Source organism: Podarcis erhardii (assembly GCF_964252035.2).
Source record: "Podarcis erhardii genome assembly, chromosome: 2".
NCBI classification, from domain to species: domain Eukaryota; kingdom Metazoa; phylum Chordata; class Lepidosauria; order Squamata; family Lacertidae; genus Podarcis; species Podarcis erhardii.
In genome coordinates, this window is record NC_138498.1 from 113969302 (window position 1) to 113986281 (window position 16980).

The 16980-nt window shown below is 45.9% G+C and overlaps 1 protein-coding gene across 1 annotated transcript; it reads right to left on the reverse strand.

The window, feature by feature from the left end:
- Window positions 1–6111: 6111 nt before the first annotated feature.
- On the reverse strand, window positions 6112–12604 carry LOC309337241 (natural cytotoxicity triggering receptor 3-like). Its single transcript, XM_081854002.1, has 4 exons — window positions 12258–12604; window positions 9811–9933; window positions 9207–9250; window positions 6112–6228 (listed from the first exon to the last, which is right to left on the reverse strand). The coding sequence occupies exons 1-4, from the start codon at window positions 12583–12585 to the stop codon at window positions 6115–6117; spliced, it is 609 nt and encodes a 202-aa protein (XP_081710128.1). The 5' UTR covers window positions 12586–12604; the 3' UTR covers window positions 6112–6114.
- Between the last annotated feature and the right edge of the window lie 4376 nt (window positions 12605–16980).

Sequence of the window (16980 nt, forward strand, 5' to 3'; positions counted from 1 at the left end):
GAGAGGAGGATCCTTAAATTAAGCACAACAGCGACAAAGGATGAAGTCTGGGGCCCCTGTAAAGCAAATCCACCATGACAATGAATTCTCAAAACCACATCTTTTTTGCCCTGGCTTCCTTCCTCTAGAGTCTAGAATAATGTTTAAAAAAGGCACTGCTTTTCCTTCCTCTTTGGTGTCTCAGGCAGGATATAATCAATAACTTTAAAAGAAACAAGGACATAGTCTTGTGAGGTTCAGTTTACAGAAGGAAGGAAGCCCTGGAAATTAAAAACTAGAGGCCAAGTGGCTCCCTTTACAAGGGTGTGTGTGTGTGTGTGTGTGTGTGTGTGTCAAATTCACCAGTAAACCACAACGGAGTAAAATGGAAATGGTCTGCGCTGAATTCAGTGCCAAAATGCCTCCTTGCCATGTCCTTATACTCCCAGTGGGGTACTTTGTAAATCCATTTGTGTGTGTTGTGAGGAGAAATCATTTTTTTCATATGCAGCACTTTCTAAATCCAGGTTTGGTTGCTTGCTTGTGGTTGTTAAGATCCATGGCCCTTTCCTCAGGTTAATCCAGGCATCCACCACTGTCTTGGTCCTCCAGAGCAGTAGAATCATAGAATCATAGAATCATAGAGTTGGAAGAGACCACAAGGGCCATCGAGTCCAACCCCCTGCCAAGCAGGAAACACCATCAGAGCACTCCTGACATATGGTTGTCAAGCCTCTGCTTAAAGACCTCCAAAGAAGGAGACTCCACCACACTCCTTGGCAGCAAATTCCACTGTCGAACAGCTCTTACTGTCAGGAAGTTCTTCCTAATGTTTAGGTGGAATCTTCTTTCTTGTAGTTTGGAACCATTGCTCCGTGTCCGCTTCTCTGGAGCAGCAGAAAACAACCTTTCTCCCTCCTCTATGTGACATCCTTTTATATATTTGAACATGGCTATCATATCACCCCTTAACCTCCTCTTCTCCAGGCTAAACATGCCCAACTCCCTTAGCCATTCCTCATAAGGCATCGTTTCCAGGCCTTTGACCATTTTGGTTGCCCTCCTCTGGACACGTTCCAGTTTGTCAGTGTCCTTCTTGAACTGTGGTGCCCAGAACTGGACACAGTACTCCAGGTGAGGTCTGACCAGAGCAGAATACAGTGGCACTATTACTTCCCTTGATCTAGATGCTATACTCCTATTGATGCAGCCCAGAATTGCATTGGCTTTTTTAGCTGCCGTGTCACACTGTTGGCTCATGTCAAGTTTGTGGTCAACCAAGAGTCCTAGATCCTTTTCACATGTACTGCTCTCAAGCCAGGTGTCACCCATCTAGTAGAGTTTTTCATTTTCATTATTGTTACTGGAGTGGTTTCTTTGAGTACAGTTTTCTGCCCCAACTGAAGCCTCTGACTCAGGGCATTCTGGGATAACACCTGGTGAATCAAAGTAGGCATTATCCAATCATCTTGATGTGATCTGAAGGAAGACCCACTGCCTGGGGATGAGTCACTAAGGCTTAGGAAGTTCTGAAAGTATGAATTATGTGGGACACAGGATTCTTCCAGGTGGAGCTTTATTATGGAATCAGTGGGTCCAATTCTTTTCCTTCCACCGCCATGGTTGCCCCGAGGCATTCTGGGATTTGCAGTTTGCTGATGACTCTGGTCGTTCTCTGTTAAAGGTCCTTAGCCACCCTCACAGGACAGAAGTTCTCAGGATGACATTTAAACTGCTTTGAATCTGCCACACAGACACACTCATAAATTAGTTTAAGAGGGAGTTGACAAGACGCATCAATAACTTCCTCACTGAACAACACACTCATTCGCAGATGGCACCAAACTGGGAGGGGTAGCTAATTCCTTAGAAGACAGAATCCGAATTCCAAATGACCTTAACAGATTGGAGAACTGGGTCCAAGCTAACAAAATGAAGTTCAATAGGAACAAATGTAAGGTTCTGCCCTTAGGCAGGAAGAAGCAGGTGCACAAATATAAGATGTGGGACACCTGGCTTACTAGTGGTATATCTGAAAAGGATCTAGGGGTCTTGGTGGACAACAAGCTTAACAGGCGTCAACAGTGTGATGCAGTAGCAAAAAAAGCTAATGCTATTCTAGGCTGCATCAAGAGAAGTGTAGTGTCCAGATCAAGGGAAATAATAGGTAAAGGTAAAGGGACCCCTGACCATAAGGTCCAGTAGCAGACGACTCTGGGGTTGCAGCGCTCATCTTGCTTTATTGGCCGAGGGAGCCAGCGTACAGCTTCTGGGTCATGTGGCCAGCATGACTAAGCCGCTTCTGGCGAGCCAGAGCAGCGCACGGAAATGCCGTCTACCTTCCCGCCAGAGTGGTACCTATTTATCTACTTGCACTTTGATGTGTTTTCAAACTGCTAGGTTGGCAGGAGCAGGGACCGAGCAACGGGAGCTCACCCTGTCACGGGGATTCGAACCACTGACCTTCTGATTGGCAAGCCCAAGAGGCTCTGTGGTTTAGCCCACAGCGCCACCCGCGTCCCTAGGAAAGTAATAGTCCCACTCTATTTTGCCTTGGTCAGACCACACCTGGAATACTGCGTCCACTTCTGAGCACCACAATTAAAGAAGGATGTTAAGCTGGAACATGTGCAGAGGAGGGCAACAAAGATGATCGAGGGTCTGGAAACTGAGCCTTATGAGGAACAGTTGAAGGAGATGGGTGTGTTTAGCCTGGAAAAGAGGAGACTGAGAGGAGATATGGCAGCCATCTTCAAATATCTGAAGGGCTGTCCCATGGAGGAGGGAGCATGCTTATTTCCTCATTCTCTGGAGGGTAGGACTCGAACCCATGGCTTCAAGATGCAGGAAAGGGGATTCCAACTAAGCATTTAGAAAAACTTTCTGGCAGCAAGAGCTGTTCAACAGTGGAACGGACTCCCACGGGAGGTTGTGGCCTCTCCTTCTTTGGAGGTTTCTAAACAGAGGTTGGAGGGCCATCTGTCATGGATGCTCTAGCTGAGATTCCTACATTGCAGGGGGTTGGACTAGAGGACCCTTGGGATCCCTTCCAACTCTATGATTCTGCGATTTAGTTTGCCCCAGTGTTATCTCTGGTCCATCAGCTTTTGCAGGCTTTTGAGGTCCATGAATAACCATAGTTTAGAGGTCCTGGGCCCTAAGGAAATCAGACTATCCTCCACCGGGGCCTTTTCAGTTATGGTTCCAACCTGGTGGAATGCTCTGTCCCATGAGACTAGGGCCCTGCGGGATTTAACCTCCTTCCGTCAGGCCTGTAAGACAGAGCTATTCCGCCTGGCCTTTAATTTGAATTCAGCCTGTTTCCCTTCTCTTCTCTTCCCTCCCCCTCCCCTTTTATGAAGATCACCCACTCTGAGACCCCACAGCTAATTCTCCCCTGGCCTCTTTACTGGCCCAAGTAGGACCAATTCAGCCAGCTAGCCCTGGGGGTTATCTAATTGATTTTTGAATTTTGGATTTTATTGTTTTTCGTGTTTTTATACTGTATTTTATGCTGCTATTATAATTAAGTGTTTAAAATTTGTTGTTAGCCGCCCTGAGCCCAGTTTTTGAACAGGGAAGGGCGGGGTATAAATAAAAATTTGTTATTATTATTATTACAAAACCCTGCAAGATCAGTGAACAAGAGAAGTTTATCCAACCCCCCACCCACAGGGCAACAACATCTCTAACATCTTGTACAACCTCAAAAACACTCAATGCTGTCTCGAGATTCAGCCATAGCTGCATCTGCTTTCGGGCTCAGCCAAAATGTAGCTTGATGACAGCCAGGATACGCTGACACCTGCCGGTAAAATGTTAGAATTGCTGCCATATCTGTGCCACCATCTTTCCCCCTCATCCTCCCTCTTCCCTCATAAGTCTCTCTCCTTAGTCTCCAACTGTCTAAAAAAGCAATTTTTTGCTCAAATAATTTTGATGTATGGAAGTGAGAGCTGGACCATAAAGAAGGCTGATCGCCAATGAATTGATGCTTTTGAATTCTGGTGCTGGAGGAGACTCTTGAGAGTCCCATGGACTGCAAGAAGATCAAACCTCTCCATTCTGAAGGAAATCATCCCTGAGTGCTCACTGGAAGGACAGATCCTGAAGCTGAGGCTCCAGCACTTTGGCCACCTCATGAGAAGAGAAGACTCCCTGGAAAAGACCCTGATGTTGGGAAAGATGGAGGGCACAAGGAGAAGGGGACGACAGAGGACGAGATGGTTGGACAGTGTTCTTGAAGCTATCAGCATGAGTTTGACCAAACTGCGGGAGGCAGTGGAAGACAGGAGTGCCTGGCGTGCTCTGGTCCAGGGGGTCACGAAGAGCTGGACACGACTAAACGACTAAACAACAAGAATTTTGATGCCTGAGGTGGGGAAGACAACGCCACTGCCTATCCAAGCCGAGCTCCATCAAGTAGCCAAGTCCGAAATAATTTTGATACCCGAGGAAATATATTTCACAAGCACATCTCTCTCTCTCTGTGGCAGCAGGGGGGGGGGGGAAGGATGGGGCAGGCCAGAATAATGAGACATTAAATAGCTAACATTCTGCTGCCTTTTCATGACACAAAGAATCAGCTGCCTGAGGGGGCCACTTCACTTTGTCCAATGGTAGGGCTAGACCGGCATTAAAATATTTTAAATACGGGGGAGAAAGAATATACAACTATATGACTGAAATAGTTATGGAAAAGTGCATGTTTCTGGAACAAAGGCAAATACAGTCCTACCTTGGCTCTTAAACGCCTTGGCTCCCAAACAAATTGGCTCCCGAACACCGCAAACCCGAAAGTGAGTGTTCCAGTTTCTGAACGATTTTCAGAGGCCAAACATCCGGAGCAGCTTCCGTGGCTTCCGGTTGGTTACAGGACGCTCCTGCAGCCAATCAGAAGCCGTGCTTTGGTTTCTGAACTTTTTGGAAGTCGAACGTACTTCCAGAACGGATCTGTTTGACTTCTGAGGTACAACTGTATAGAATCCAGGAGAACATAATATGAATTGAAATACCAATCCAGAATGTCAAAGGAGTAGCAAGCAAAATAAAAGCTTTAATAAGCATTTGTATATAGATATCTGTATAAGGCAGGAAGTGAATGATTTTATATTATTGGGTCTTGAATTCTATACATCTCAATTGGTTATTTTTGCTGATACAGAAAAATATACATTATCATCATCATTATTACCAAAACTATGGTTGAATATGACTTGTTATTCTTAGCCAATTATTTACAGCACTGAAGCAAAAACTGGAAAAACAGTATTTAAACATTACATTTTTAAACAGTTCATTCCAAGGTAAACCTTTCTTGAAGTTGTGCTAAACATTTCTACATCCTTCCCATTTGTTTTTGCTTGAAGTCCCCCAAGTGGGGGGAGGGGGAATGGCAGTTTTCCCATCCTTATTCCTCTCCTGGCTTTCAAGCTGCCACAAATCACTGCTAGCTGCTAGCAGGAATGTACATAGAGCAGGGATTCCGAAACTGTGGCAAACAAATTTCATTCAGGTGGTCTACAGCATGCCCATGTTAAATATTCATATTGATTCTTAATCGGGGTTTTTTTTATTACTTCTTTTATTTCTTGTATTTTCCTGCATTACGCTTTGAATTCTGTGGGATGCAAATCTAGCCCAACACATTACAATTGCTACAAGAGACAGACAAATCATTAGGTGGTCCACCAAGAGAATTAACCATTCTCAAGCGGTCCGTGGAGGGGGCAGGAAGTTGAGGAATTACTATAGGTTAGAGGATGACGGCACTTACTCCAAGACTATACGGTGGTACCTTGGATTACGAACTTTATTCATTCCAGAGGTCCATTCTTAGCCTGAAACCGTTCTTAACCTGAGGCGTGCTTTCGCTAATGGGGCCTCCTGCTGCTGCCACACGATTTCCATTCTCATCCTGGGGCAAAGTTCGCAACCCGAGGTACTACTTCCGGGTTAGCAAAGTTTCTAACCCAAAGTGTTTGTAACCCGAAGTGTTTGTAACCCAAGGTACCACTGTACACATATCTTTTAAAAAAACACCTCTCTTTTTTATTTTTTATTTTATTCTTTTTCTCTTTTTTTTCTTTCCTCTGTTACTTTCAAAAATGCAAAAAAAATGTTTTTTAAAAAAGACTATACACGTATGGAAGCATATGTGACCTTTTCACTTTGACACTTGGATTTCCCCGCCTTCTTCACGACGAGCTCTGAATAATTCAGATCTGCCGATGACTCTGCCTTCTTATCCTATGGAAAGAGGTCAAGGAATCAGTGTCATCATTTGTGAGCTTGCCCAGATGTTTCCTGAACACTGGTACAGCCACAACATCAGCCATTAGGCCTCTAGCAAGTTACCGCTCCTTCAGATCAGCCTTACTACAATCACTGCAATTACAGTCAAACTTCGGTTGGCAAACGCAATCCGTTCCGTGAGACTGTTCGACTTCCGAAACGTTCGACAACCGAGGATCAAAGGGCGGATGGCAAAATCAATGGAGAAAAAAGAAGAAAAATCTCCCTGGAAGCCGTTCAGCTTCTGAAAATTGTTTGAAAACCAGAGCAGCTACTTCTGGGTTTTTGGCATTCGGGAGCCAAAACGTTCCAAAGGGAGGAATTTGGCAGCTGAGGTTTCACTGTACAGTGGTACCTCAGGTTAAGTACTTAATTCGTTCCGGCGGTCTGTACTTAACCTGAAACTGTTCTTAACCTGAAGCACCACTTTAGCTAATGGGGCCTCCTGCTGTTGCCGCGCCGCCAAAGAACAATTTCTGTTCTCATCCCGAAGCAAAGTTCTTAACCTGAAGCACTATTTCTGGGTTAACAGAGTCTGTAATCTAAAGCGTATGTAACCTGAAGTGTATTTAACCCAAGGTACCACTGTATTGTTTTTTCCAGGGATGTGGGAGTAATAATGCACCCGTCTAGGGGTGGCAGAGAAATTTGGTTCTCCTTTCATTGCCAACATACCTAATTCCCACTTCCTAAAACAATATGCAAAACCAAAAGATAGCTGTCCTTCTAAATTCGCTTTTCTCTGAATTTTGCAGGTCTCCATCCCCAAAATAGCTGTTGGTTAGGTACTGTTGGTTAGGCCAAGGTTGCAGGCCTGAACCCCATATGAGACAGCTGCATATTTGGGTTGGACTAGATGATCCTATGGGGTCCCTTCCAACTCTATGATTCTATATGTTGAACAATGAGCACATCTGGGCGAAGTGTGTCTTAAGCCAAGTGCCTTAGGGGAAGTGACGTACAAAAATGCACTACACTTAGGGGAAGTGGCGTACAAAAATGCAAGCGGGGGAGACCGCTTGCAAAAAAAATGGATATACAGTGTTAAGGTAAAAGTAAAGCGAGCCAGTGTGGTGTAGTGGTTAAGAGCGGTAGACTCCTAATCTGGGGAACCGGGTTCGCTTCCCCGCTCCTCCACATGCAGCTGCTGGGTGACCTTGGGCCAGTCACACTTCTCTGAAGTCTCTCAGCCCCACTCACCTCACAGAGTGTTTGTTGTGGGGGAGGAAGGGAAAGGAGAATGTTAGCCGCTTTGAGACTCCTTAAAAGGGAGTGAAAGGCGGGATATCAAATCCAAACTCTTCTTCTTCTTCCTAAAGGCACCCCTGACCATTTAGGTCCAGTCGTGACTGACTCTGGGGTTGCGGCACTCATCTCGCTTTATTGGCCGAGGGAGCCGGTGTACAGCTTCCGGGTCATGTGGCCAGCATGACTAAGCCGCTTCCGGCGAACCAGAGCAGCGCACAGAAATGCTGTTTACCTTCCTGCCGGAGCGGTACCTATTTATCTACTTGCACTTTGACGTGCTTTCGAACTGCTAGGTCAGCAGGAGCAGGGACTGAGCAACGGGAGCTCACCCCATCGCGGGGATTTGAACCTTCTGATCGGCAAGTCCTAGGCTCTGTGGTTTAACCCACAGCGCCACCCACGTCCCTTACAGTGGTACCTCGGGTTAAGTACTTAATTCGTTCCGAAGGTTTGTTCTTAACCCAAAACTGTTCTTAACCTGAGGTACCACTTTCGCTAATGGGGCCTCCCGCTGCCGCCACACTGCTGGGGCACGATTTCTGTTCTCATCCTGAGGTAAAGTTCTTAACCCTAGGTACTATTTCTGGGTTAGCGGAGTCTGTAACCTGAAGGGTCTGCAACCCGAGGTACCACTGTAGTTGCTCAAAGGAGCCATAGACTCAAAAAGGTTGAAAACCTCTGGGCTAGAGACTACATCAGTTCTGCCTCACCTCTCCAACCTCCTCCCAGTTTCCAAACTTGCCCATCTATGCTAGCTAACAGTGTTTCTTTTTTTTTTTTTAAATAATTTTTATTAATTTTACAACATAAACAAAAAAAACAGACAAAACATAACACGACTTCCCCAAACCTCCCCTTCACTGCATCCTTATTTTAAATTTTTTTAGCAATCCTTCATCCCTTTTTATATTTAATTCTCTTTACGGCTTTTTTTTTAATTTCAATTTTTACAGCTGTAATTCTTTATATCCAATCCCTCGACATCTTAACATTCCGAAATTTTACAACAATTTTTAAGATAGATTTTGAATTTTTTCCAGTCTTCTTCCACTGTCTCTCTCTTCTGGTCACGGATTCTGCCGGTCATCTCTGCCAATCCCATAAATTCAGTCACCTTGGTCTGCCATTCTTCCAGAGTAGGTACTTCTTTAGTCTTCCAATACTTCGCCAAAAGAATTCTTGCTGCTGTTGTTGCGTACATAAAGAATGTTCTATCTTTCTTTGGAACCATTTGGCCCACCATGCCCAAGAGAAAAGCCTCTGGTTTCTTTATAAATGTCCACTTAAGGATTTTCTTAATTTCATTATAGATCATTTCTAGCTAACAGTGTTTCAAGCAGAAGCCAGTCTGCAGATCATAGCTGTCAAGTTTCAGATTTGAAAATAAGGGATCAGCAGCCTCACCTGTCCCGGGGGTAGTCTACGGGATATCCAACAATTCGGGGTAGCAGCAGAAAGCAGCGGGAAACGGCACTGGAATAAGGGAATTTCCCGCAAAAAAGGGGGCAGGTTGACAGCTATGCTGCAGATATCGGATATCAGACCTGAGACCTTTGCCATGCCATGAAGTATCTGCAACTGAGTCGCAGCCCTTCTGCATCGCCTCCCAACCATATCCAGCTTGGAGCCAGGTTTCTGAGCGCTACACTTGCAAGCCTGACTCTGTTTTTAAGCTCAGGGCTTACCTGACTCAGGCGTTTCATCCCGGATCCTCTTGCTTGGCGGCGACCTGCAAATTCAGTTTAGTAAAATGTAGCGAGCGAGATGCAATCCGAACAAATTTTCCTCTAAATATAACCCATAGGAGCTCTATCCTTGGTTCCCATCTCTTTGCTAGCTGGTGCCCTCCAGGTGTTTTGGACGTCAACATAATATCATTTCCTTAATAACAATTTATTTAACTAAAACAATAACATTATAGCATATGTATCCATGTTTGTTAACTTGATGTGGTTAAATGGTTTTTTTTATTAAAAAAAAAAAACTTAGAGTTTTAGCACACATGAAAAACTTAAAACAAATCCTTATTTCCTGATGAATAGCCTTTGGACTACAATGTAACTTAAACAGAAAACTATTTTTAGAAAGATTTTTCCTCCAAAAGCATTTTATTTTAAAAATCCATTTTGAATAAAAAAAATCTGATTTAAATAAAAAAAATTCAATTTAAATTTTTTAAAAATCAATTTTTTATTTTTTTTTAAGATTTTTATCCACCCTGCCTTCAACCCCCAGGTCGGTGAAATGCCCATCTCTGGTTTAGAGACAAGCTCCAGTCACCATGCTCACCTTGTCTGTTCCTACAGTAGAGCACTATCAGAGGAGAAACTACAAAAACCGCCAGGGCTGAGGTGAGGCCTGCCCAAAGCGCTATGGAATGTGTGCTATTTTCAACAGGTTTCTTAGGATCTCCTAGGAGAGAGAATAAATGAGGTATTACATCATCAAACTTCAGAATCAAGGTAACAAAATATTTTACGACACACTCACCCACCTATGTACACAGTGCCGCAATACAGGAAGACATTGTGAGAAACTTTCAAATTAAATTCAACAGAGCCTGCTGGATTGTTGTTGCGGTTTCTTTCCTTTCTTTCTTTTTAACTTTAGATTTTCCTCCATGCCTTTTTATAAACTAGCACAGAGAATCTCTTGCCTCATTGCTGCCAACAAGAAAACACAGTTTTGTCCTTTGGCCTTGCATGGGGTTTTTCCTTCTCAGACAGAACAACCAACTACCGTATTTTTTGCACCATAACACTCACTTTTTTCCTTCTAGAAAGTAAGGGGAAATGTCTGTGCGTGTTATGGAGCGAATGCCTGCGGGTGGCGGGGGGGGGGGGGATCTGCTGCAGTCGTGAGCAGAGGATCCATGGTTCCCCTTCCTTCCCTCCTCCGTGGTTACAAAGCATGGATCCACATGGATGCTCAGGATTTTTGCATTGGGCTACTCCAAACTCACTGTCAGATCACATGTCTGTGGCCACAACATGAACCACAAAAATCATATATCCACTATTTCGTTTAGAATATATATATTTTTTCTTTTCCTCCTCTAAAAACTACGTGCGTGTTATGGTCTGGTGCGTGTTATAGAGCGAAAAATACGGTATTTCTCAGGTAGCATATGTTATCACACCCTGGGAATGGTCTTTCCCCTTAGCAGTTAGAATGTTTGGGAACATTCAGCGACATCACTGCTGTCCATCCAGTCTAGGGGAGAACCTAAAAGCAGCAGCCGGTCCTTAGAAACTACAACTAACCCAGAATGCAGCCACCAGACTGGTGACTGGGAGCGGCCACCGGGACCACATAACTCTGGTCCTGAGAGATCTGCATTGGCACCCAGTACATTTCCGAACACAATTCAAAGTGTTGTTGCTGACCTTTAAAGCCCTAAACGGCATCGGTCCAGTATACCTGAAGGAGCGTCTCCACCCCCATCGTTCATCCCAGACACTGAGGGCTGCCTTCAGATGTCTTCTAAAAGTCTGGTAGTTGTTTTTCTCTTTGACATCTGGTGGGAGGGTGTTCCACAGGGCGGGCGCCACCACCGAGAAGGCCCTCTGCCTAGTTCCCTGTAGCTTGGCTTCTCGCAGTGAGGGAACCGCCAGAAGGCCCTCGGCGCTGGACCTCAGTGTCCGGGAAGAACAATGGGGGTGGAGATGCTCCTTCAGGTATACTGGACCGAGGCCGTTTAGGGCTTTGAAAGTCAGCACCAACACTTTGAATTGTGCTCGGAAACGTACTGGCAGCCAATGCAGATCTCTCAGAACCGGTGTTATGTGGTCCCGGCGGCCACTCCCAGTCACCAGTCTAGCTGCCGCATTCTGGATTAATTGCAGTTTCCGGGTCACCTTCAAAGGTAGCCCCACGTAGAGCGCATTGCAGTAGTCCAAGCGAGAGATAACTAGAGCATGCACCATATTTGGAGATGGCTCTCATATCTCCTCCTAGTCTCCTCTTACACAGGCTAAACATGCCCAGCTCCCTCACCCATTCCTCAAATATATCAATTCTTCACCCCCAACTTACTGTCCACACAGAAAATCCAGAAGTACTACACCCCAGCACTTTCTACACAAGCAGCTTCAAGTGAGAGGGAAGGCCTGTCACTGTAGATTACAGTACAGTGGTACCTCAGGTTAAGTACTTAATTTGTTCCGGAGGTCCGTTCTTAACCTGAAACTGTTCTTAACCTGAAGCACCACTTTAGATAGTAGGGCCTCTTGCTGCTGCCGCGCTCCCGGAGCCCGATTTCTGTTCTTATCCTGAAGCAAAGTTCTTAACCTGAAGCACTATTTCTGGGTTAGCGGAGTCTGTAACCTGAAGCGTCTGTAACCCGAGGTACCACTGTAAACTGATAATGAGCTAGATGGACAATCTCAGTAGAAGGCAACTTCCTATGATAAAACCAGCAACATCTGAGTCTAGCCCACTGGTTTCCCAATGAACCCACCCCAGTTCCTTCCTTCCTTCTGACCAACTACAGTGGTACCTCGGGTTAAGAACTTAATTCGTTCTGGAGGTCCGTTCTTAACCTGAAACTGTTCTTAACCTGAGGTACCACTTTAGCTAATGGGGCCTCCCGCTGCCGTCGCGCGGTTTTTGTTCTCATCCTGAGGTAAAGTTCTTAACCCGAGGTACTATTTCTGGGCTAGCAGAGTCTGTAACCTGAAGCGTCTGTAACCTGAGGTACCACTGTACATTCCTTCCACAAAACCCAACCTCTTTACCTTTTGCAGCTTTAAGCACGCGAAGCTCAGTCCCGTTGCCCGACGTCTCCTGGAACCCAGGGATCTTCACCACGCATCGATACACCCCCGAGTCGTAATGTCTCAGATCCCGTATCTCTATGTCGGCTTTTCTCTCCAAGAGGAAGGCCTGCTCCGAGGTGGGACTCACCCTTCCCATGAATTCTTGGGTGGTCTTTCTGACCTCCACCCCTGGCTCCTTCACCCACCGGAAGCTCCCAACCTTGGGCTCTGAGGTGGAGTTGTAGGAACAGGTCAAGGTGACGGAACCGCCTTCCGTGCCTTCTGCTGAGCTGGGCTGGGAGACCATGAGGGGTTCTTGAGCCTGGGAAGCTAGGAGAGTGGACATGGGATGGGGGTGAGAGAGAAGGAAAGGCAGGAGTCCCAGTTGTTCATGGTCTTGACCAGTTCGCCCAGCCTATTCTCCTAGCATAGCTAAACTGTATAGTCTTAATGATCCCTGAATGAGGCACCTGTGTTCACACACAACTTATTTCCAACACGGTCAAGAGGAGGAAAAAAACCTCATGTGGCTATAAATCTAGTTGCATTAGACCACAGCAGGAATGAGGGATAAATTCAATTCAACTCCTCATCTGCGTTCTGGAGGTGCATCCTCCTCAGTTCTTGGAAACCATATTTGGTGCTCTCAGAGTTAACGCTACTGCTCATCTGTCCAGCATGGTCCAGCAGATTCTGCACCTGCAGAAACAGCTATACAGTTGCACTTGTTTGTGTTGGGACACACAATTGTCACAATTCATCGCAATATCAATTACAGTAGTACCTCAGGTTAAGTACTTAATTCGTTCCGGAGGTCCGTACTTAACCTGAAACTGTTCTTAACCTGAAGCACCACTTTTGCTAATGGGGCCTCCTGCTGCCGCCACACCGCCGGAGCACGATTTCTGTTCTCATCCTGAAGCAAAGTTCTTAACCTGAAGCACTATTTCTGGGTTAGCAGAGTCTGTAACCTGAAGCCTCTTTAACCTGAAGCGTATGTAGCCCAAGGTACCACTGTAATGTATTGTTTCAAACATTTTGTGTATCATTGAAGTCTGGTGAACCGTTGAAGCCTGGTGGTTGAATCTGACAAAGTATTACCTGTGGAAGTACGTACCACAATAAATTTATGGGTCTTTAAACTGCCACAGGACACAACTTCATAAGCCCTGCTACAAGTGTTTAATGTGGCTAAACCAAAAAAAGTCTGGTTTGGATTTGAAATATGTTATTGGAATCATGTAAGTGATAATCTGAAGGCAAATCTGTTCAGGGAAGTTTTTAATGTCTGATGTTTTCTTGTATTTTTAATATTTTGTCGGGAGCTGCCTAGAGTGGCTGGGGAAACCCAGCCACATGGGCGAGGTATAAATAAATAAATATTATTATTATTATTATTATTATTATTATTATTATTATTATTATTATTAATTGTGGTTGCGTTTTTACAAGAAACTGCCCTCTTCTATACGGCTATTAACAGAACAAGAGCTCTGTCCTCCCTCTCTCTTGGGCACCCTAACACTGGGGGAGCCTTGGAGCAGTCAGCAGAAACCAGGAAAATGCACATGTCCAAGAAGAAGGAACATGAAATAGTCACTCCTTACCTGCCCAGAGGATGAAGCAGAAGACCTCCAGAGGCATCATCAACACGAAGCAGTTAGGAATCTGTTTGAACAGCAACAAGGGCCAGCACAAAACCGAGTGCGCATAGCACGCTTCCACCAGTGGCTTCCGGAGAAGGCGAGCGCATGGTGGAAAATGTGGTCTGGTGGCCGGAAAGAGGTGCTGCCCATCCACAGGAAAACACAGCTCACATTTTCCATTCCGGGAGCCACTGGAGCAGGTGATCAATCCAGCCCCCCCAAACCTTTCCAGCCCCTCCATTGTCCCCCAAAGCTTTCCAGCTCTTTCTGTAGCTTGCAACCATAGCTCACCGCACATGCTCTGTATGTATAATGTCCCACGTCTGATCCCTGGCCTCTCCAGTTAAACTAGAGGCGGGGAAGGTGCTCCCCTCCAGAAGTTGTTGTTGTATAACTCCAATCCTCCCTGAACACTGAGCCACGCTGGCTGGGGCTGGTTGGAATTGACACTCAAACAACATCTGGAAAAGCCACGGGTTCACTAGCTCTTGAGTTAAAAGGTCTCTAATAGTAGGGATGTGGGTGGCACTGTGGTCTAAACCACAGAGCCGCTTGGGCTTGCCAATCAGAAGGTCGGCGGTTCGAATCCCCGCGATGGGGTGAGCTCCTGTTGCTCGGTCCCTGCTCCTGCTAACCTAGCAGTTCAAAAGCACGTCAAAGTATGAGTAGATAAATAGGTACCATTCCAGTGGGAAGGTAAACGGCGTTTCCATGCGCTGCTCTGGTTCGCCAGAAGTGGTTTAGTCATGCTGGCCACTTGACCCGGAAGCTGTACGCCGGCTCCCTTGGCCAGTAAAGTGAGATGAGCGTCGCAACCCCAGAGTCGGCCACGACTGGACCTAATAGTCAGGGTTCCCTTTACCTTAATAGTAGGGGGTGGGCAAATAAGTCCATTTCGAGTTTCTCTCCGTTGATCCTTTCTCCAGTCTTCAATTCGGTTTTCCGCATCTCTACATCGGCTTTTATTTCGAAACCCTCATGTCTGAAGCCCTCGTGAAAAGTTGGCCTTTAAATGCAAAGTGAATTGAAATTTTCTTCTCCAGCCCTGGGAAAGGTGCTCTGCCCAAGACTTTGGGGTACGATTTGCAAGTCAGATTACAGTCACTGAGCTATAACGTTAGAGTGTCCCACTAGAACCAGGGAGACTTTGGCTCAAATCTCCAGTCAGCTGTGGGTGGGGTTTCCTGGAGCCTGTCAACATCTTTCAGTCGCCTGCCATTCCTTCACAGCGTTGTTGTGATAATAAAAAGAGATCAATGTTTGTATCAACAATTTGAATATTTTGTTTTATACTTTTATAAACCTCTAAGAGGTTTTTAATAATCAAGAGTAGTGCTTTTTTTCTTTAAAAAAATGTTTAGGGGTACTCTCATTTTCCTACTCATACTGAAATACTGCCCCTCAATGAGGCCAAACTTACATTCACAAAATGTTTAGGGGTATGCGAACCCCTGCGTACCCCCAGGAAAAAAGCACTGATCAAGAGACGTAAAAATCTTCTTAAAGAAAAATAATTGAATGAATTAAATAAATAAACCATGCTATTTTATTTTTTTTATCCTGAGTCCTTCACACATGTCCTTGCCAGTATTTTTGGATAATCAGCAACCATAATATTTTTTTTTTCCTTTTGGAAAAAAGGAATTTTTTTTCCTGTGACCTTATGAGTCCGCTAAGCACAGTTTCAGGTGTTATTCAAGTACAGTACAATTCTCTCAGGAACTCCTCTGTGGCAAACTGACTAAAATCCCTCTATAAACAGGCACAGATTTCCTCCCCCTTCTTCTTTTTGCAATTTTCCTTGGGGAGGGAACAGTTTGCTGGCATTGCGCAAGCTCCCAGCTGGGGGGAAAATCACCTCATCTCCTCAGATTCTCTCTCTGCTCCACAGCTGTAGCTCTGGAACTTCAGAAAGTCCAGCCCTCCTTAGCAGAGGTTGGATTTGTGAGCAAGGACCGATGTGTTTCCTCAGCATCCCTGTTATGTACTGAGTTGAATAGGATCCAAACTGCAGCAGTCTGATTGGTCCTAGAACAATAGGCTCCAAAAGGCAGCAGTCTGATTGGTCCTAGAACAATAGGATTCAGAATGCAGCAGTCTGATTGGTCCTAGAACAATGCAGCAGTATGATTGGTTAGCAGGAACCACCCAATCATGCTCCAGATAGAAGTGAATCCACAACCTGATTGGCCTACAGTAGAATCCTGGAATTAGCCAATCATGTGCAGCCCATTGTGTAAATAATGTATATAAAGCAGATACTTTGAGGGGACATTCATTCATTTCCTCCTCACCACTATGAGCTGAATAAAGAGCATGAAATCACTTTGCGACTCTGAGTATATTTCACTGGCGACGAAGGTGGGATCCCGCTGAGCTGACTGCCACACACAGCACCGCAGCACCGCCACCTGCCGCACCGCTGCCTCGCACCGTGTATCCAGGCTTCAGCTCCGGGACACAAGGAACTCAGAATGGCAACTGACAGCAGCTTCTCGCCATTCAACCCAGCATCTGGAGACTGGGAAGCGTACGCCTCCCGTTTCACCTTCCTCCTAGAAGCCAAAGGGGTCACCGATGAAGAAGACGCCAAGAAGAGGGCAATATTCTTCAGCGTCTGTGGAGAGGAGACATTTGAAATCGCCCGGGCTCTCCTTGCGCCTGAAGACGTCGCTACTGTTCCATACAAAACAATAATGGAACAGCTGAAGGGGCACTTTTCGCCACAGCCCTCAGTGGTGGCTCGTCGAAATGCCTTCTACGCAAAGCGGCAAGCCCCTGGGGAAACCATAACTGGGTTTGTGACCTCTCTCCGCCAAGCTGCCCGGTTCTGCAACTTCTCAGAGCTGGAGAACATGCTTCGTGACCGCCTCGTCGGTGGCCTGAAGGATGAGAAGCTGCAACGACGCCTCTACGCTAAGAAGAACCTAACGTTCCAGGTCGCTCTGGAGGAGGCCCTGGCAACGGAAGCTGCTGAGAGGTCGACGCAAGAGGCACGGCTGAGCCAGCCGTCCCAACCGAGGGCCCACCACGAAGACCTCACCAACGACTCGGGA

What these genes read in the sequence shown, in the direction of transcription:
- LOC309337241 (XM_081854002.1), bottom strand. Translation starts at nt 12,585, where the DNA reads ATGGTCTCCCAGCCCAGCTCAGCAGAAGGCACGGAAGGCGGTTCCGTC. An exon ending in CGTGCTTAAAGCTGCAAAAG is followed by an intron (nt 9,934 to 12,257) that starts GTAAAGAGGTTG and finishes TCTCTCTCCTAG; the next exon opens with GAGATCCTAAGAAACCTGTT. An exon ending in GGATGAAACGCCTGAGTCAG is followed by an intron (nt 6,229 to 9,206) that starts GTAAGCCCTGAG and finishes CTCTTTCCATAG; the next exon opens with GATAAGAAGGCAGAGTCATC.